We start from the raw sequence: 21,526 nt of genomic DNA on the forward strand, positions 1-21,526 counted from the left end.
TTCACAAAATTCAAAAAATGTACAACTAGAATAAACATATATCAGATTGATGATATTGTTCTCATAAAAAAAAGTTAGACATATGATTAGGTTTTTTATTCCTGCCCTCGTAAATTTTAAAATATCATCTTACTTTTTAAAAAAAATATTTTTTAAATTTATTATCTTATAATTTTTTATAATAATTTTTTCATAACAGAATTTTTGGCAAAATTTCATTTCTCAAATAAGATGTTCACAATAAACTTTCTAAAACAAATTAAATTCTTTTTGGAATGAACTTTCTGTAATGTGTTTTATGGACACATGAACGGAGCTTTCAAGATTATTATTCAAGTGTGAAATTTTTTTGAATGTGTATTTGGTGTTATCTTGGGCCAGGATGAGATTTTATAATTGCACCCCTATGTTGGGTCAAATTCTCCCTACATTATATTAATTTGAACATGCACTGTAAAAAAAAAATTTAAAAATGTTACCACTACAATAAATTAATTATTTACATACTAATTATTACATATCCATATGAATTTGTATGTAAATTGAATATTATATGTGAATATTTACATACGAATTTAATTTAATATGTAAATACACATTATATACGAATTTTTTCATATGTAAACTAAAAACAATTACATACGGACATAATCCGTATGTAATTTTGGTATCATAAAGTAAGAATAATTACATACAGATCACATCCGTATATACAACATTACATTTTTAATTAAAAAAAATAAGTTGTTACATACGAATTTTATTTGTATATAACGTATTACATATTTAATTAAAAAATAGAAATAGTTACATATGGATTTTATCCGTAAATAAGATATTACATATTTAATTAAAAAAACTAAAATATTTATATATAGATTATATTCATATGTTACGTACGGATTTTAAAAAAGCAAAAATAGTTACGACTACCATTTTATAAATAGATTATTTTTTTCTCCTGCCCATGTTTTGATTGCCTCCATAAGTTCTTTTTTCGTAAATTCTGAAAGTGAAAACCTAAATTTTATTTTCCAAACAAAATCTCTGAAACCTTTGAATTTCTCATTTCTTTCTTTGAATTTCTCTTTGAACCCTCGCTTCTCTATTCCAATTTCTCTTTGAATCCCCTTTGTGTATCACCATTTTCTCCTCCGCATCCACCGACTACGTGTGATTCAAGATCTCGTCATCCTTCTCGAAGTCGACAGGTGTGATTCAATTTCTCACTCCACCAACACGCTCCATGATTCTTTCTTCGTATTATGCTTTTCACACTCCTAAACTCTTGTTTCGTTGTTTTAGGGTTCTTACAGACGCGCACAACATAGAAAATTGTATTGTCAAATGTTGGACTGATTTAGGGTTTTTCTGGGTCCTCTATTCCTTGTGGAAAGCACACTAATTCGATCATCGGGTTCCATTTGATTTCGCATTTTTCCACTAATATACATAACTTTCAATTTCTTGATGTTAAACCCTAGTATGCAGGACGACACAACCACACTACTCTACTCCTCCGGCACCATGGGACCCAGCAAGGGTGTGCTTTCCTCCCACCATAACCTCATATCCTGGTCCAAATCATCCTCGGTCTCTTCCACGTCGAAGACAACGAAAACTTCATCTGCACAGGCCCCATGTTTTACATATACGGTCTCGTCGCCTTTGCCACTTGACCTCCTCTCATTTGCATAGGATTTCTGCCTACTTTGAGAAGCTTTCATTTTGTCTTGTATCTTCTTCACCTTCTCAGTGGTCTGTTGAATTAACTCTGACCCAACTAAAATTATTTCACCATCATGATACCAACATAAAGGAGTTTTGCATTTCATTTCATACAAAGCTTCATAAGGTGTCATTCCAATACTAGCATGATAACTATTATTATAAGTGAACTCCACCAGAGGCAACATGATGTGAGTTGATTTTAGATTGCATATTTTAAAGGTTTTGCTTTTGTTTAGATTTTGGATTTTAACAATTTAAAGGTGAGAACCCTAAGAAGATCCCCACTAGACACGAACTTAACCAAGTGGTTAAATAAGTGTGAAGGTTCACTTCATAAGACAAAAGAGAAAAACACAATAATATGGTGACAATGATGCAAAGGTGCGAAATTGAAGAGAACATAAAAGAGGAAACAAAACAAGACTAAAATGATAAAGAATGATCGAATGGAAAGAACATTAAAGAACATGAAATGGAAATGGATAATGGTGCAGATAAAGAAGGAAAAAGATTAAGAGATGAAAATAACTTATGGATTATAAAGGGAATTCACGCCATTTGGAGCAGAGGGACTCCAAGACGAGTGATGCAAAAGTCGCTACTTGAGATGTCACTCACTCAAGATAAGACCCAGAGTCACCACTTAGGATACTACCCACCCAAGATAAGACCTAGATAAAAAGTAGTACTCAAACTCTTAATTCACTCAAGCAAAGTTTCTTTACTTAAAATTTCAATGTGTCAATACATGGAGGAAGACACCCTTTATATAGGAAGGAGTGACTTGGAGGGCAAGATGAGTGAGGGGTAGAAAAGAAAAGGGAGAGGGGTTGCCTAGGGTGTTGAACATGGTCAAAACCATCCCTTAGGCATAGCTTCTAGAAGTTAGGGCTACATTCTAACCCTAATGGACTATGCACAAGCTAAAATGATAAATACACCCCCTATTATGCTAAATGAACCTACTACAGTCTATTCTACTATTTGGAACCCCAAAGTGAGCCCAAATTATTTACAACATGTTTTTATTTTTAAGAATACCAGAATAAAGAAAAGTTGATGTTCTGGTGTATGCCCCGTTCCTTTTCTGGTAAGGTCTGTCGGATATTTGGTGGGGCCTTAACTTGATTGTTGAGATGACTCCTCACCGTGTAAATTGTCTCTTGAGTCCTTGATCATCTGTTTGTCTTCTTGGATTGTATCTTGCCCCCAAGTTGGAGAGAATTCGACTTCGAATTTAGAACTTTTGCAAATAACATAGTCAGTTTGTTCACATATAAGATATTGCAAATTGTGGTATGTGAAGTAAACTGATGTTCCTGAAGCGTGGGGTGTTCAAAAGGGGAAGTTTTAGATACAAGCCATGTTGGGAAAGAATATTTGGGGATGAAAGAACTTTTTGATGAAAATCCTCTTAGAAGGTGAGAACTTTTAGGAGGGATTTGAATTTCATCCCAAAACTTCAATGTCCTAGATGTCAAGTATTTATATTTATTGCTCAAGATAAATATTTTTAACTCAATCAAACATTTTTAAAATTTGTGAAGTTGTTTTCCATGCCATTTTTTTGTTCAAGCAGGAGTTTTCTACTCTAGTGAAATTTTGTTGTTCAAGAGAAATTTAAAATGGAAAAATTGAGTTGGTTTTAGAAAATTTTCACCCCAAGAGAAAAAAGAACTTCTTTGGTTTTAAAATATTTATAAATAAATAAAAAGGTTATATATGTATTAAGTGATGAGGATCGAATGTAAGAATCGAATGATCCAATCTAAGGTATGAAAAAGAATTATAATTGATAGGTTATAAGAATTTACTCTGTCACTTGTCTGTGAGACAATTTAATTAAGGTAGTGTGACAAGTGTATGCCTCTAAGTCTAGTTTTAAACACATATATTCATTCTTCCTAAAGTAGAGTGAAGTGTCTTTAATGTTTATGTTGATTAATTTATTGATGATAATATAAGAGGTAGTCAATTGGACTAAGAGTTAGACATTTCATTTTCATACATACTTAATGTTCCTGTCGGTTGACCAAAAACGTCTTTGTGCGTCTTCGTCACTCTCACGCCCAAGTATCCTTACGTTTGCACGTGCTTTCCCTTCCGTTTGAATGCCTGAAAACACAAAAGACAAAGGGTGCCCTAGAGGTCGTTTGCACTCCGCGCTCAAGTCAATCTTAGGGCTAGGAAACACCAAAATTGTTTAACGTAAGCGACGCGAATGAATAGCGTACCTTACTAAGTTTGTTACTTCCCTTTATATAGGTTGAAACTAGGGTTTCCACTTTACCCAAAATGGGCTTTCTGAGGGGGTGGGCCCAACACTACTGTTACCCACTCTTATTCCCTTACTGGAGTGCAACCTCTGACGGGACGATCACCTGGATGCCTCCTCGTGCACCTGATCTCTTGGGTCGCCCGTCCTGGGAACGCCCTAGCTGTCCGCGCGCCATGCATGCAACTCGACCCCTAAAATGTGACCCTCACTGGTCGTATCTTTCCAATGGCTTTATACTTGTGTTACGCCTGAACACGTCATCCACTCCACACGCATGGACTCTCGTGACCTAGGCTTCTCCATTACTAATAATTGGTACGTAGCTTGGGATCCACCTCTCGAGGCCCAGCTCTGCTGTTTGAGTCCCAATGCCTGACCCCTCCACACTACTATGTGGTACGTCGGTACATCCTAGTGACCGATATCTGACCACTCTTTGGTTGCTTAGCGCACGTGCCTCGCGAGACACTGACCCACGCTGCTCGTGGGACCCCGCTTACGTGGTCGCAACATCACTAGCGGTCAACGACACCCGAGAACTTATCGGTACACTTAATGAATTTATAAAATGTGTATATTAATAATAAATGAATAAGTTTTGAATGAGTTATATAAATTATGAAAATATAAGTATGTGAATTTAATATACACATATGTCTCAAATTTTAAAACACACCTACACCTACCATGTTTTGTGTATGTATTTTTTTTTTCTATGATAGTGTGTTATTAGAAAGGTAGGTGATATTGAAAAAAAAAAGAGTCTTAAGTAAAAAGGTTAAATGTTTTGTGTATGTATTTTTTTTTTCTATGATAGTGTGTTATTAGAAAGGTAGGTGATATTGAAAAAAAAAGTCCTAAAAAGGTTAAAGAGAAGGCTAATATATATATATATATATATATATATATATATAATATTTATATAAGGAGGGGGAATTTATTTCAGAAAAACTTTAAAGTATTACTTAAACCCTAAATCATACACCATATGTGAAATAATTCAACCTCATTGTTCGAATGTATGAATTATAATATTTAATTAAAAATGGTAAATTTGGTATGTAATTAAAATTGTATATAAAAATTAAATTATTTTTATTAATATATTAGCATTATTATGTCATTTAATCGTATGCCGCTTACAACATTTTCATATTTATCTTTAAAATATCTCAATTACTAATTTGATTTCTCACGATATTTAATGCTTCAACATCAATTTTCTGAAGTATTATTTACAAAATACTTTATATAATTATTATTGTTTGTCTTTATATTTGTGCTAAAAACAACGTTATTTATTATTTACATATTTGTAATCCTAGAACTTTAATTGTTTATGTACTGGTATGGTCCGTACGATCGATAACGTGTCGCTGAATCGACTGAGTCCCTATGGCCTGCATCTATAAGGTCGACCAACACCATGAATCCAATTATGTTCAAGCAAGATCAGCAAGACTAACCCAATGATTAGGAGTTAGGTAATGCAACACTAATCGCGGTCCAACTTCTTAATCCAGCCCAATAAGAAAAACTCATTAAGGTAATATACACAGACACAAAATCCAAGAACCAAGTACATCATTATTTACAATGTTCTAGCTACCGAGTGTCGAACCCCTTTGTTGACGTGAGCGTCGGAGTGCCTTTTGCAGGTCCCCCCTCAGTCGGTGCTCACGAGACGAACGAGAGTCGAGACTAAGAAGGAAAGGCGAGGAATGAGCAAGGAAGGAGGTGGAAGTGCAGCGTAACCGACCGGCAAGGAGGAAGAAAACAAGTCCTCTCAATAATTCTCTAGGTCCCATTCCAAACGAGAATAGTTTAATTATAAACGTGAATGGTTAATTGTTTATTCATTATTTAAAATACCAACCACCTCATAATAAAAACAATTTAAATTTAAATATGAATTATATAAATAATAGGTAGTTTATCAAGATAATGTTAATAAAATTAATAGAAATAGACTTATGTTATGAGTTTTATTTGTTATTTAAAATATAAACTTTAAAATAATTTGTAAGGATAAAGAGTTTAATTTTAAAGTATAAATTAATAAACCATATTAGTTATATAATTAAAAATAAATAAATCTATCGCATTATGGATTCATATGACCACTAATTCAATTTTTAGTAAGCAAATAAATATAGACAAATTTTTGGGGTCCCTTCCTTCTTACCTACTTTATTTTCAACTAGAATTAAAACGTCTATAACACAATACTTTTTAAATCAAATTCACTTTTATACAAAAATCTCATATAAAATTTTTTTTTGTTGAAAAGTCTCGTCGAAGTCTTTCTCATGTTGCATAAGAAGGATGCTCTTAAACTCGTAAAGACTTCTTGGCCTTCTCTCAAACTACCATATTGTTTTAGGAGTTAAAGTCACATTGGTCGATTTTTTTCCAAAAACACCTAACTCAACTTTATGTTTTTTATCTTATTTTTTTTATTGTAGATATTGGATCTTCCATAAGGATATAGTGACTCATAACTTTGCCATTCTTAGCTTGAAAGCCTTTTATTTTATTTTTCATAAAGGAGTTTATCTCCAATGCTTCTTTCAATGAACTTCAATAGTTGACCATTTTTACTTCAAAATTTCCAATTCGCCTAAGGTCCCACCCCACACCAACTTGAATCTCATTTGGAAGCCAAACACCAAAGATAGAGTTTATAGTTCCATGAAGGAACTTAACAAATCATTCAGCATCACACCCTTCATGAAATAATTTCATGATATGTTTAAATCGAACCCTATGTGAAAGTCTCAACCAAGAAAGGATGCTTTGTTGGAGAACGACTGGACAATGATCTCTCTGCTTGGTGCCTCTAAGATTTGACTTTGTCTTTGTTGCATTGGGTTTCTCTTCAAACGTCTTGTCTTTCTTAGTCATAATCAAGCCCTCCACCTCAATTGCTTCAATAAGTTCTCATTGGAGATGTTCACAATATCTTAAAGGAAGAATAAACATTGAACAAAGTTAACATTTAGAAGATAAAGTAAAAACAAGGAAAACAATGCATATTGTCTATCTCCATGACGATAAAGAGACATATACACACCAATGATACTTTGGGTGAAAGCTTATGAGATTTTTTTTTTCAACATTCCCAAATATAAGGGGCAAAAAGAAATGTCATAAGTTGCAAGGAAAACCACCTTACTAGGTTTTGATAGGGTACTATATAAGTGAATGAAAACTTGATGGAAAAGATATAAGAAAGGGCCTTGCAAATTACTTAAAATGTTTGAAGAAAACTCAAATACTTAGAAAAGTAGGTGGATGTCATGTTCAGAACTCACACACACACACTGTGAACTCATCAAATGAGAAACATACATGTATATCCCTAATCAAACAAACATACATGTAAAAGAAGTTAACTAAGATCCCTCTCGACCATGACACACGTTGTGAATAGCATAATAACAAACAACTAATAAGATGTCATTCTCAGTTGGGGTCTCTAACATGGAGACACTTTTTTGCGAAAGAGCGAATGAGAAATGATCACATATACTTAGAAAAATACTCCATCAACATCGAATCCACCTCACTTATAGTTCACACATAACAGAAGATCATTCTTGACCTATTTTAGGAATTCACTCTTGGTCATAACCCTAGGATCCACTCAACTAAGTTATCATTAATGGTTAACAATGATCTAGCACCATAGTCACCCTTAAAACCAAATCATGATAGCAAATCCATCTCTTTGAAAATCACCTCCACATGGTATCTTCCTGAACCACGTTGATAAAAACATTACTCACCTAAATGCTTGAATATGAGTGCAAGTAGTCTCCCACACAAGTGTTCCATTACATACTTATAACAGTCAATGGGAGGACAACCCAACATCCACAACATATTCCATTTGTCAAATCTTTCAAATATGATGGTTTGAGTAGAGATGTTCACACCCCTGACACAATCATGTTTGTCTTGTAATCAATGTGTTGCCACTAAAAGACATAAATTGATTCTTGCTCATGTTTTCACCAACATGTCACCTCGACTTGAGGCACAGGACAATGGGTACACAAATAGTCACCTAATGATTTTTGTTATACATACAAAAGTGATTCTTTTTAAAATGTCTTTTGAACATGAATTGTTCAAATGTCAAATTGATATTATTCTTGTTTTAACACACTATTACCTAGATATTTAACTTTACAAGACAAGAGTTTACCGAATCTAAGAGGTCATTGTACCAATAAAGGCTAATATCATTCTAACCTAAAAAGGATTAACATCTTGACCCACTAAAATGATTATTATTAGCGGGTACTTTCATGTGTAAGGCATTAAGCACCCAACTTAATCAAGATTCATTTTAAAAAAAAAAAAAAACATTAAGATACTATAAATACAATAAATATAATGTAGATGTTTATTAATTGCACATGTACACAAAAATATCAACTAACTTAAAGTGTCTTTTCACAAACATACACACCTTCAAATAAGTGTTGAAGGAAAACATCTTGATCTAATTTGAAAAGGAATATTTTAGATAAATACACAATGCCATCATCTAATAACAAATAAAAACGAGAAGATGTTATTTCTACCTTTATAAAACGAATAAATAATTATATAATTTTTAAATAATAAAGAGTTTATCACTATAATATTGTCAAATTTGAATTGCAAACTTATGTTATAAAATTTACTTTAAAATAAAAAATTTAAAGTAATTTGTAATGATAAAAAAAATAATTCTAAAATATAAATAAATTAATCTACATTAAGTATTATTAAACGCCGATAAAAAAATAAAAAAGTATCATCAAACATAAGTAATATAATTTAAACAAGTGTTGAAAGAAAACATCTCACTCAAAGAATATCAAATGAACATCTCATTTAAAGTACATAAAAAATTTAATCTTAAAATATAAACTATTTAAATTATATTAGTAATTAAAAATAAACGAATACTGATTTAAGAAACAATGCATCAACTTGACCAGTAACCCACCCGGTATCTTGATTCTTATCATTATCATCAACTATACTACAATTTTGATGATTATAATTATTTATAGGTTTAATTAAGTTTTATTTCTGTGATAAATTTAAGTATCATTTACTAAATTTCTATTGATTTTTTTTTTGTCTTTTCAATTGAATTTTTGTAATTTATTTTTTTATTAGGTTATGTGATTGTTATCTTCTATCGTCATAAAAAAAATTATTAGATAACAATAAATTCTTACTATCACCTATGTCACAATAAAAAAAAATTATTAGATAACAAGAAATTCTTACTATTACCTATGTCACGATGACAGATGATATGATTGATGACATGGAAATAATTGACCACAAAAATTAAAAAAATTATGTTATTTATATTAATCTTGACATATTTTTTTATTAACCACAAAATTTAATATTTCTTAACACCTAACAAAAATTTAATATAAGATATACTTAATTAAAAATATAAAAACTTAAAAGATTCAATCGAGTAAAAAAATTTAATAAATACTTAATTAAATTCACCCATAACATTCTTAGTTTGAAGGCCTTTTATTTTATTTTTCACAATGGAGTTTATCTCTAAAGCTTCTTTCAATGAACTTCAATAGTTGACATTTTTGCTTCAAAATTTCCAATTTGCCCAAGGTCCCATCCCACACCAACTTGAATCTCATTTTGCAGCCAAAAGGAACATAACAAATCATTCCATGATATGTTTAAATTGGACCCTATGTGAAAGTCTCAACCAAGAAAGGATGTTTTGTTGGAGAACGTCTGGACAATGATCTCTCTGCTTGGTGCCTCGAAGATTTGACTTTGCTTTCGTTGCATTGGGTTTCTCTTCAAACGCCTTGTCTTTCTTAGTCATAATCAAGCCCTTCACCTCAATTGCTTTAACAAATTCTCGTTGGAGATGTTCACAATATCTTAAAGAAAGAATAAACATTCAACAAAGTTAATATTTAGAAGATAAAGTAAAAATAAGGAAAAAATGCATATTGTCTATCTCCATGACGATAAAGAGACATATACACACCAATGATACTTTGGGTGAAGCTTATGAGATTTTTTTCAACATTCCCAATATAAGGGGCAAAAAGAAATGTCATAAGTTGCAAGGAAAGCCACCTTACTAGGTCCTTTGATAGGGAAATATATAAGAAAGGGCCTTGCAAATTACAAATGTTTGAAGAAAACTTAAATATTTAGAAAAGTAGGTGGGTGTCATGTTCACAACTCTCAGTACACACACTGTAATCTCATCAAATGAGAAGCATACATGTATATCCATAATCAAACAAACATACATGTAAAAGAAGTTAACTAAGATCCCTCTTAACCATGTCACACATTGTGAATAGCATAATAACAAACAACTAATAAGATGTCATCCTCAGTTGAGCTCTCTAACATGCAGACACTTTTTGCGAAAAAAGCGAATAAGAAATGATCACATATACTTAGAGAAATACTCCATTAACATCGAATCCACCTCACTTACGGTTCACACATAACAAGAGATCATTCTTGACCTATTTTAAGAATTCACTCTTGGTCATAACCCTAGGATCCACTCTGCTAAGTTATTGTTGATGGTTAACAATGACTTAGCACCATAGTCACCCTTAGAACAAAATCATGATGGCAAATCCATCTCTTTGAAAATCACCTCCATGTGGTATCTTCTTAAACCACTTTGACAAAAACATTACTCACCTAAATGTTTGAATATGAGTGCAAGTAGTCTCCCGCACAAGTATTCCATTACATACTTATAACAGTCGATGGGAAGACAACCCAACATCCACAACATATTCCATTTGTCAGATCTTTCAAATATGATGGTTTGAAATAGAGATGTTCACACCCCAACACAATCATGTTTGTCTTATAATAATTATATTGCCACCAAAAGACATAAATTGATTCTTGCTCATGTTTTCACCAATATGTCACCTCGACATGAGGCACGGGACAATGGATACAGAAATAGTCACCTAAATGATTTTGGTTATACATACAAAAGTGATTCTTTTAAAAATGTCTTTTGAAGAGGAATTGTTCGAATATCGAATTGATATTATTCTTGTTTTAACATATCATTACCTAGACATTTAACTTTATGAGACAAGAGTTTACCAAATCTAGGAGGTCAGTGTACAAATAAAGACCAATATCATTATAACCTAACAATGATTAACATTTCGACCCACTAAAATGATTATAACTAGCGGATGCTTTCATGTGTAAGGCATTAATCACCCAATAAGGTTATTAAGACACTTAATAAAGATTCATTTAAAAAAAATCATTAAGATACTATAAATACAATACATATAATGCAGATGTTTATTAATTACACATGTAAAAAATATATCAACTAACTTAAAGTGTCTTTTCAGAAACATACTCACCTTCAAATAAATGTTGAAGGAAAACATCTTGATTTAATTTGAAAGAGAACATTTTAGATAAATATACAACGTCATCATCTAATAACATATAAAAGTGAGAACATCTTATCTCTATCTTTATAGGACGAATAAATAATTATATAATTTTTAAATAATAAACAGTTTATCATTATAATATTATCAAATTTGAATTACAAACTTATGTTATAAAATTTACTTTAAAATATAAAATTTAAAGTAATTTGTAATGATAAAGAAGTAATTTTAAAATTTAAATAAATTAAACTACATTAAGTATTATTAAACATAAGTAATATAATTTAAACAAGTGTTGAAAGAGAACATCTCACTCAAATGAATATCAAATGAACATCTCACTTAAAGTACATAAAAAATTTAATCTTAAAATATAAACTATTTAAATTATATTAGTAATTAAAAATAAAAAAATACTGATTTAAGAAACAATACATCAACTTGACCAGTAACCCATCCGGGTATCTTGATTCTTACCATTATCATCAACTATACTCCAATTTTGATCATTATAATTATTTAGAGGTTTAATTAAGTTTTATTTCTGTGATAAATTATTCAATTTCTATTGATTTTTTTTTTGTCTTTTCAATTGAATTTCTGTAATTTTTTTATTAGGTTATGTGATTGTTATCTAATATCGTCATAAAAAAAAACTATTAGATAACAAGAAATCTTACTATCACCTATGTCACAATAAAAAAAAAATTATTAGATAACAAAAAATTCTTACTATTACCTATGTCACGATGACGATGACGATATGATTGATGACATGGAAATAATTGACCACAAAATAAAAAATTATGTTATTTATATTAATCTTAACATATTTTTTTATTAACCACAAAATTTAATATTTCTTAACACCTAACAAAAATGTAAAATAAGATATACTTAATTAAAAATATAAAATTTAATTAGAAGTAATTATTTATATCACCCGCTATGATAAGATCTGTAACGATGAACATGTTGGATTAGGAAGAATCCGAAACAAGAGTTTAGTGATATGATGTGATTCCTTTTTCTTGATCCCAATTTCTTGATCCCAAGTTGATGAATACGTGTTTGTTCTCAGAACGAAAGCAGTGGAAAAAAATTCCTTAAAAAGCGATGCCAAAGCAATTGTTTGATGAAGATTCTGTCTAACTACAGAATCAGCAGAGAAAGAATCCAAATGATATTGTTTTATTATTACTATTGACTATTATGAGTCACTAAGACACAATTATGACGATAGAGAGCATAAATTACACGTGCAGATGAAGGTGGGTGGTGGAATAACATTCTCCTTCAAACCCTTTTCTTTTTCTTTGAGAAAATAGAAAAAAAAAGAGAAACATAAGAACCATTCATATTTCATCACTGAATTCACTTAAGTGCTTCCGTTTCTGATCTCAGAAAAAGAAGGATAATAAGGAAAATGATGTCGTCTCTGTTCAAACCTTCCTTCTCCACTCTCCCAAACCATTCCGTTTCAATCCCTAACAATAAAAACCGCTGCGCCTCCACGCTAGTGTCATGCACCTCCTCCACATTCGATCCCTCCTCCTCCCACCTCACCACCAACAACCACTCCCCTCCTTCGCCTCCGCCGCCGAACATCAAGGACGAGGCGCGCCGCCACCGCGCCGCCGACGCGCACGACTTCACGGCGAAGTATGTTCCCTTCAACGCGGGCTTCGACTCCACGGAGTCCTACTCGCTCGACGAAATCGTGTATCGTAGCCGCTCCGGGGGACTCCTGGACGTGCACCACGACATGGAGGCGCTGAAGAGGTTCGACGGCGCGTACTGGCGGACGCTCTTTGACTCGCGCGTGGGGAAGACGACGTGGCCGTACGGGTCCGGTGTGTGGAGCAAGAAGGAGTGGGTTCTACCGGAAATCGACCCCGACGACATCGTGAGTGCCTTCGAAGGCAACTCGAACCTCTTCTGGGCGGAGCGGTTCGGGAAACAGTTCGTCGGAATGAACGATTTGTGGGTGAAGCACTGCGGAATCAGCCACACCGGAAGCTTCAAGGATCTCGGCATGACGGTGCTCGTCAGCCAGGTCAACCGTCTACGCAAGATGAACCGACCGGTGATCGGCGTGGGATGCGCCTCCACCGGCGACACCTCGGCCGCGCTCTCGGCGTACTGCGCGTCGGCGGGAATCCCCTCCATCGTGTTCCTACCGGCGAACAAGATCTCGACCGCGCAGCTAATCCAGCCGGTTTCGAACGGCGCTCTGGTGCTGAGCATTGACAGCGATTTCGACGGGTGCATGAAGCTGATTCGCGAGATAACCGCGGAATTGCCGATTTATTTGGCGAATTCGTTGAACAGTTTGCGGCTGGAGGGGCAGAAAACCGCGGCGATTGAGATTCTGCAGCAGTTCAACTGGGAGGTTCCGGATTGGGTGATTGTTCCCGGTGGCAATCTGGGAAACATTTATGCGTTCTACAAGGGATTCAAGATGTGCAAGGATTTGGGGCTTGTGGAGAAGGTTCCGAGGCTTGTGTGCGCTCAGGCTGCGAATGCGAACCCTTTGTATTTGTACTACAAGAATGGGTGGAATGACTTTAAGGCTGTCAAGGCCAACACTACGTTTGCTTCTGCGATTCAGATCGGTGACCCTGTCTCCATCGACAGGGCGGTGTATGCTCTGAGGAATTCGGAGGGGATTGTGGAGGAGGCCACGGAGGAGGAGCTTATGGATGCCATGGCGCAGGCTGATTCTACTGGCATGTTTATATGTCCGCACACTGGGGTCGCTCTCACGGCTCTCATCAAGCTCAGGAATGCGGGCATTATCGGAGCTGGGGAGAGGGTTGTGGTGGTCAGCACTGCGCATGGCTTGAAGTTTGCGCAGAGTAAGATTGATTATCACTCTGGGGCCATTCCTGGGATGGGGCGTTTTGCCAACCCTCCCGTTTCTGTTAAGGCGGATTTTGGGTCTGTCATGGATGTGCTCAAGGATTTCTTGCATGCCAAATCCCCCAACTATAACAACTCTTAACCCACTCCTGCTGCCAAGTAAGTGAAGCTTGGTTCGGCTTTCTCTGCTTACGCTGTTTTACCATCTTTCTGTTCTTCTCTTTTGATCCTTGTTGAATTTCTAAGATTAAGATTTCGTTCAAGTATATTCCAGGGCTTTCATTTCATCAATATGCTTCTGAGTTCCTGTCTCACACATTGCATATTTGCATGCACAGTGAAGACCAGGGCAAGTGAAGAATAGGAAAAATAGTACTCTCCCCTGTGTATAGTAGCAGTTGCTTGTTACTTTTACTAGAGACTTTAGATGTTTGTTGCAACTGTAATCACATCAAATGGATCTTGAATTTAAGCTATTGATAGTAGCTTAGCTGTTGAGTTTTAGATTTTGTACAATGGATTTTGCCTTTATATGTATGGATAGTTTTGTTGTTGTTTTTTTTTTTGTATTTTGCCAGAAACAATATCCCCTGAAAAGCCTAGTTCCTTTTCCTCTTTAGCCCACACACCACGACGCTGCACTGCTAATATTGGTATCTTTTTATTTGCAAAAAAGCTTGATTATTTTAGTCAAACACGATTACGTCCTTAATAATATATTTGACTAAAAAACGAAAATAAAAGGTCGCGGAAGATTTCATGTTTGGGTTTTTTCTGGATACCAACTATTGATTTAAATTCTTGAATGTAGACTAGTTTTCGACTTAGCTTATTTTTATACAAGTTAGTGGTTATCCTCCGTGTGACCAATTTTGTAATGATCACGCAAACAACTTCTCATCCTGACAATCAGCAGAAGATATGATCCCATACGGCTTTATAAGTATTGTTCCATCAACATACTTATACCAAAAATTAAGTACTGCATTTAAATAATCTTGCTGTCTTTCAGCTTAAAAAAATTGGTGAAAAAGAAAAGGAAATCCCCGTGACTTGTGAGAATAAATTTCTTTTAACTTTCTTAGTTCCAAATAATTTCATAGTATAATTCAAACAAAACATATGGGGTGACGTGAAAGCATAATCTCCCAAGTCAAGCATTCAAGATGCAAGATTTGTTTTTGTCTGGATAAAAAATAATTTTATTTTAGTATCACCATAAATTAATCTCTAACTTCAGAAACAACCTAGGAATATCCAAGTTTAACTAAAAATAAATAAAAATATCTTGCTCCATATTATACAACCTTTCGGACTGAGCAGACTGGTTTTGTTTCGAGATGAACTAGGTCGGAACATCTATTTTTGCTTGTTATGGAACAAGCAATAAAAATTAAGACGGGAAACAAAAGATGAAAAAAAGGATACAGCATGTACAACCATGCATTTCCTACAATTGAAAATCAATTTAATGACAAAGCAATAATGAGATAACAAGCTTCCACAGAGAGTACAAATACAGCGTGCAATATCTAAATCAGGAATAATCATACAGGGAAATGCTCTTGTCATCAGATACACTAGCAAGACGACCACCTCGCGCATCACTCCCTCCAGGTGGTCTAAAAGCCACACCCCATACCTGGTCTGTATGGTTGCTCATCGTCTGCACAGATGCCCTCATGCTAAGATCCCACAGCCTTACAGATCTATCACTTGAACCTGTGGCAATGGCCGCCCCATCTGGGCTCACATCCACACACAATACCCAACTAGAGTGACCTGACATGGTCCCAACTAAAGCTTTACCCTCTGCATCATACATGTGGATGTTACCATCGTCCGAAGCTGTAAACAGTACCCTTGGATCATAAGGAGAATAAACCAGAGACCGCACAGCCATGAAGTGACCTTCAAGGTGATGTAAAAATTTGGCACGTGGAACATCAAAAACAGAAATTGTGCCATCCATTGAACCACAGGCAAGTCGTTTCCCATCAGGACTCCATGCAACTGACAGCACAAATTTCTTGCTGCCACTCTTGTCTGTGGGCTTGGGTCCTTCTGGACGGGGAATTGATAAGGTGGCAACAAGTTCCCATGTAGAAGTGTCCCAAAGCTTGACTGATGCACTACCCCCACCGGCAACCGCTAGAATGGCACCCTGAAGGTAGGAAACTATGGATGATTAAACAATTATTGTTTGGTAAAAAGGATAATTTTTTAGACTTGGGATGAAATGCCCATTTTCGTTATCACTAGGCAATGAATGATTTCTGCTTTATTGCAAATCCAAATTCATAGTGGAATGGTTACAATTTCCATAGAAGGGGAAGGGAACATGCTACAGAGAATAAACAGCACAAACCACAGATAATCTTAGTAGTATAAATTGGGGAGTTGAACTAGTCCCTTTATGTAATACTGGACTATTTGGGGATTGAGATTTCATGCTTATAATAATTTCATACATCCTTCAAGAATGCTGACCAAAATTAGGTGGATTATTTTTCTCATAAATGTTCCACATAAAACTGATCCTAGAGTTTCTCACCTCATTTTAACTTTAACAACTAACAAATGACCCTAGGGAGACAGTATACGTTGAAAAACATTTACCATGACTGCAGAATCAAACATGTGCAAACTTCAAAATAATCAAGATCGTCCATGTGACAAACTTCGTAACATTGAACATGATAGTAGTCTTACACAGAAATAAAAAACCAAGAGAAATGAAAATATAATTATATAACATGCAGTTAGTACAATTATAAGTTGATGAATAAAATCATGTCAAGTAGAAATTAAGTATGCAAAAATTGCCAATGCACTAGTACTGACTAAAATAATACAAGAGTCCATTTTAACACGCATGCAACAATTGGGAAACCTAGCTATCATGGTAGTTGAATCCAGATAAAGTATCGGAGAGGCTATTTTTTCAATTAGTAAATTGTTAACAATAAGAAACATAACATATACTTTAATATAAGACATATAAACATGCAAAGATGCAATTAATGACAGCTACATAATAAAAAAGAGTGGCTGTACGTGCATTTATGCTGTGCATAATTTCAGCAAACACAACCACCAAAAAAACACTGTGGTTGCTACATAAAATTCCTATAACAATGGATATGCTACTAAACAAATTTTGCATTATAGTCCTCAAAAAAACAAGTGTTGTTGCTGCTACTGCATAATTTAAGGGACCATCAACATTTATAGTTTATTAAGTAGACATGAGGAAAAGACAGAGATAAGTGAGTGACCAGTGGAGAAGAGAGATTATGGATGAGTGGGGTGAAGAGAAGGTAAAATAATAAGCGGACATGCCCGGAGGAAAAAGAATGACCATTTTGCCTCTCTGCTCAGATTGACGCAAAGAAATCCAGTAGATTGATTCATGAGATTCTGATTGTGACTAGAACAATACAGGATCTATTCAGGAGCGAAAAAAGTTGTTGCAGCGATTCATGTCACGGGATAGAGAATCGCATCATATTATACGATATCGCAAGAAAAGGAGAAAACACAATAGAGCCAAAAGCCATTATTAAATAAAACATGAAGAGTTTTCATTGGAAGTGAAATTTTTCTACTTCAGCCAGCAACTTTATTCTAATATAATCATGTAAAAGGGGAAGTTTCTACTTGTTTTGGGCCATTCCCACGAAATATCTTTAAAAAGAGACTGGGTAGGATAAAAACCTTCTCTCCAAAAAGCCTGTTTTGACATTTTTTTGTATAAATTTCTTTGAACTAAATTTTTTGTATGATCCCATTCTCATCGAATATCTTAAAAAGTGGAAGGGTAGTATGCAAGACCTTCTCTCCAAATAAACAGTTTTATCGCTTTTAGTGTAAATTTTGCACTAAATAGCTCTTATGTAAGGAAAATTAATATAACACGGGCAGTTTCTACTCTTTTTTTTTATAGATTTAATAAGCCCATTCCAACAAAATATCTTAAAAAAGTGGCTGGGTAGGAAATAAAACCCCGGCTCCAGAAAACTTTTAAGAATGCAAAATGTTGATTAAGAACATTCCACCACATCTTGATCATAAGTTTCAACAATCATCAGTAACAAACATGTATAAGTCAATACGAGAATCATTTCGAATGTAAATATAATTCGAGCCCAGACCTAACATACAGATTTGTTTTACTTAGGGTTCATAAAGCACGTGCCATCAGAATTAAAACAATAATTAATCACAAATCCCAGTTCTCTATGATATTTCAACATCAGAACTAATCAAGAGTCTTCATGAAAGACAAACCAGTATAGCATTTTCACACACAACAGGTTCTCTTCTCAGTTGATGAATTTTCCGTTGTTCAGTGTTTTAGGTTTAAACAATAACGAGAGGTCAGGCGTAACGAATAAGGCACGGGCTAGTTTGAGATAATTGCATAAGGTCAAGAGAAAGAAAATACTATACCTTGGGATCGAAGCGCATTTGCCAGACTTCGGAGGGAGGGGCCTCGAGGGTGGCGACGGTGGCGTTGGAATCGACATCGAAGACGCGGACGAAGCTGTCGAGGGAAGAGGAGGCGGCGAGGGAGCCTAGGGGGTGGGCGGCGACGGAGGCGACGCCGAGGCAGTGGCCGGTGTTGGTGCGGTCCAAAAGGAGGTCATCGGATCGCCAGAGCCTGACGGTCTCATCGAGGGAACCGGTTAGGAGGAGCGGTGGGCGGTTGGCGGTTGCGGGTACCCATGTGACCGCCCAGACGGAATCATCGTGCGCGTTCTCCACCGATTTGATTCCACCCAGCTTCATCCTAATTTTCTGCTAAACTCAACTGAACTCAATTCTACTCTCTGCTCTGCTATTCTCTGTTACGCTTATGCTTTTCTCTTTTCTCACTTCACATCTGCTGTGGACTTTACTTCAACTCTGCTTGACTCTCATGGGCCTTCTCTTGTTAGTCATGGGCCCAATTTCATAACCTTTATTGCTTACTGCCTCTTTTTGTTGATTCTTTTTGCATTCGTGATGCTCATTGCTACTCACACTTTCGGTTCACCACTTTTTTTATTCATTAAAATAATTAATTTTAGAAATAAGATCCAACAAAATGAATTATTTTGAATAAATTTAACTTAATCGCACAAAAAAATGTTAGAAAAACAGGGTCGATACTCTGTGGTCACTATTATTCTCGTTATCTTAACCATTTTTCCGGTATCTTTTGCATTACAATCAATTTTGTTTTTGGCAAAAAAAAATTAACCTTAATTGGTGATTATATGCATTTCTTAATTAAGGCTTCATTGTTTTCAACTATTATTATTAACAAAACGGTCTATTCAATCGGTATTTAATATCGAATAACTATTTATTGAGCAATGAATGACAATCATATGGTTAACCTAAAGGTAACCACCTAAGATATCATAAATATCTATTATTCAGAAACTATGATATATCTTATCTCATACTCTCAACTGCCTTATTGTTAAGAACTTATCATTTTTGTGCTCCTAGTGACTTAGCATCGGAGAGTATTTTTCAGGTGGATCTTCCCTCTTATCGGTGACCAACGGAAAGTTTGTTACTTGAGGAACACCCTGTCCTCGTTGAGTTACACTTCCCAAGTTCATTTTCGGTAGGAACAATCTAAATATATGTTATTTGTGGCTTGAAAGTATATCACTTTGGCAATTAGGTAAAAGTTAATTGCCTATGAAAGCTAATTGTTTAATATTCCACACTCTCTGCATGATGATAATACCATATGTTGGATCTTATTTATGAAAAAAACAAATTCTCCCCTTCTTACTATAACCTCTTTTTCATTTTGTTTTAACTCTTTTATAAAAAAAATTAATAATTTGTCTTAATAAAGTTTAGGCATCCCTAATTCAAATTAGAGTTAGTATTTCATTTGTGAATCAAATATGGATTATATAAAGTATGATACTAAGAAGGTTGTATAGACAATAATAATTTGAGTTTTTGAAAAAAAAGAAGATTATTTGATTTAACAAGGTTAAAGAAGGTTTTTATAGAAAAAGAAAATCTACTATATTGACTAAAGAAGAGAAAGAATAATGTTCTTCACAAAGCTTATGGTGCTTTGTTTTGGTCTCTTGGTAACAAGGTTTCGATGAAAGTCTAAAAGGGAGAAAATTGATGTTACTATTAGATTCAAATTAGACAGTTCCTATATATGATAAAATCATTGGTCAATTATATTTGAAAAAAAAATTGTGATTGTAAAAGATAATGAAAAGCATTAAAGTATAGTTAGATGATTTCAACAAAATTCATCAAAGAATATTGAATAAGGATGTTGGTGAAGGTCAAACATTATTGTTGATAAAGTCATTACCGAGTGAATTTGATAACTTTGGAGACACACTCATCTATTGCAAAGATTCATAGTCATTGGATGTGTTGGTTTTTTTTGGAAATTGAAGAAAAGGTTTGAGGAGATTAAACAAGTGACAGGCTGTACCATATATAAGAAAAGATAAAATTCAAGAACAACAAGAGATTGAGATCATAATTTAAGAAATACAAGAAAATAAGTGTTTTGTTTGTGGGAGTGAAGAACATTTCAAGAAATGAGGTTTTGAATACAAAAGAAAATAAATAATAAGAACAAGGGAATAAAAAAGGTGATGTAGGTTCAATTTCAAAAGGATACGAAAGTGTTGAAGTTGTGTGTGATAAGAAGAAAAGACCAATTTAAAATGAGTTTTTACTTTAAATGTTTATTCCAAGCGTGCCTTAATTAAAAATAGTTTATCTCTTACATTGAAAACCATGGAGGGCATATGCTATTAAGAGCTAACAAAACATGTAGAGTGATTGGAATAGGTGTCATGAAGTTAAAACTTGCACATGGAAGAAATTAAGACGTTGTAAGAAGTAAGACATACACTTGAAGTTAAGATAAATTCAATTTATCTTAGCATGTTTGATGCACAAGGCTATGAGTATATGACTAAAAGTGGAGTTTTAAATGTCAACAAGGGCTTAATAGTAATGATGAAGGAAAAAATGATATATAGTTTGTTTTTACTTCAAGGAATTACTCTATGTAAAAAATTGTAGTTTCTAAAGTGTTTGAATCTCAAAGTCTTTGTCATGAATTTCTTGTATCAATAAAAAGGAGTTTAAGACAATTGTAGAGTAGAAGTTGTTGGAAAAGAACAACATTATAATTTTATAATTTTAT

General features: G+C 34.2%; 2 protein-coding genes across 3 annotated transcripts; one reads left to right on the forward strand and one right to left on the reverse strand.

The window, feature by feature from the left end:
• The first annotated feature begins 12,428 nt into the window (after positions 1-12,428).
• Positions 12,429-18,800, forward strand: LOC137807197 (threonine synthase 1, chloroplastic). 2 transcript variants are annotated; one of them, XM_068607693.2, is made up of 2 exons: positions 12,429-14,487; positions 14,603-14,888. In XM_068607693.2, the coding sequence occupies exon 1, from the start codon at positions 12,893-12,895 to the stop codon at positions 14,468-14,470; it is 1,578 nt and encodes a 525-aa protein (XP_068463794.1). In that variant the 5' UTR covers positions 12,429-12,892; the 3' UTR covers positions 14,471-14,487; positions 14,603-14,888. The 2 variants fall into 2 exon arrangements, with proteins under 2 accessions (XP_068463794.1, XP_068463793.1); XM_068607692.2 differs by lacking the exon at positions 14,603-14,888 and adding an exon at positions 18,681-18,800 and having other exon boundaries at positions 12,608-14,487.
• On the reverse strand, positions 15,742-19,119 carry VIP3 (Transducin/WD40 repeat-like superfamily protein). Its single transcript, XM_068607694.1, has 2 exons — positions 18,781-19,119; positions 15,742-16,492 (listed from the first exon to the last, which is right to left on the reverse strand). Exons 1-2 carry the CDS (start codon positions 19,117-19,119, stop codon positions 15,866-15,868), a joined length of 966 nt encoding a protein of 321 aa, XP_068463795.1. The 3' UTR covers positions 15,742-15,865.
• Positions 19,120-21,526: the final 2,407 nt, after the last annotated feature.

Source organism: Phaseolus vulgaris, chromosome 3, assembly GCF_051622355.1.
Source record: "Phaseolus vulgaris cultivar YP4 chromosome 3, ASM5162235v1, whole genome shotgun sequence".
NCBI lineage: Eukaryota > Viridiplantae > Streptophyta > Magnoliopsida > Fabales > Fabaceae > Phaseolus > Phaseolus vulgaris.

Excerpts from the sequence above, each read along its gene's own strand:
- LOC137807197 (XM_068607693.2), top strand. The coding sequence starts at position 12,893 with ATGATGTCGTCTCTGTTCAAACCTTCCTTCTCCACTCTCCCAAACCAT.
- VIP3 (XM_068607694.1), bottom strand. The coding sequence starts at position 19,119 with ATGAAGCTGGGTGGAATCAAATCGGTGGAGAACGCGCACGATGATTCC. Across the intron at positions 16,493-18,780 it reads AAATGCGCTTCGATCCCAAG|GGTGCCATTCTAGCGGTTGC; the intron begins GTATAGTATTTT and ends TCCTACCTTCAG.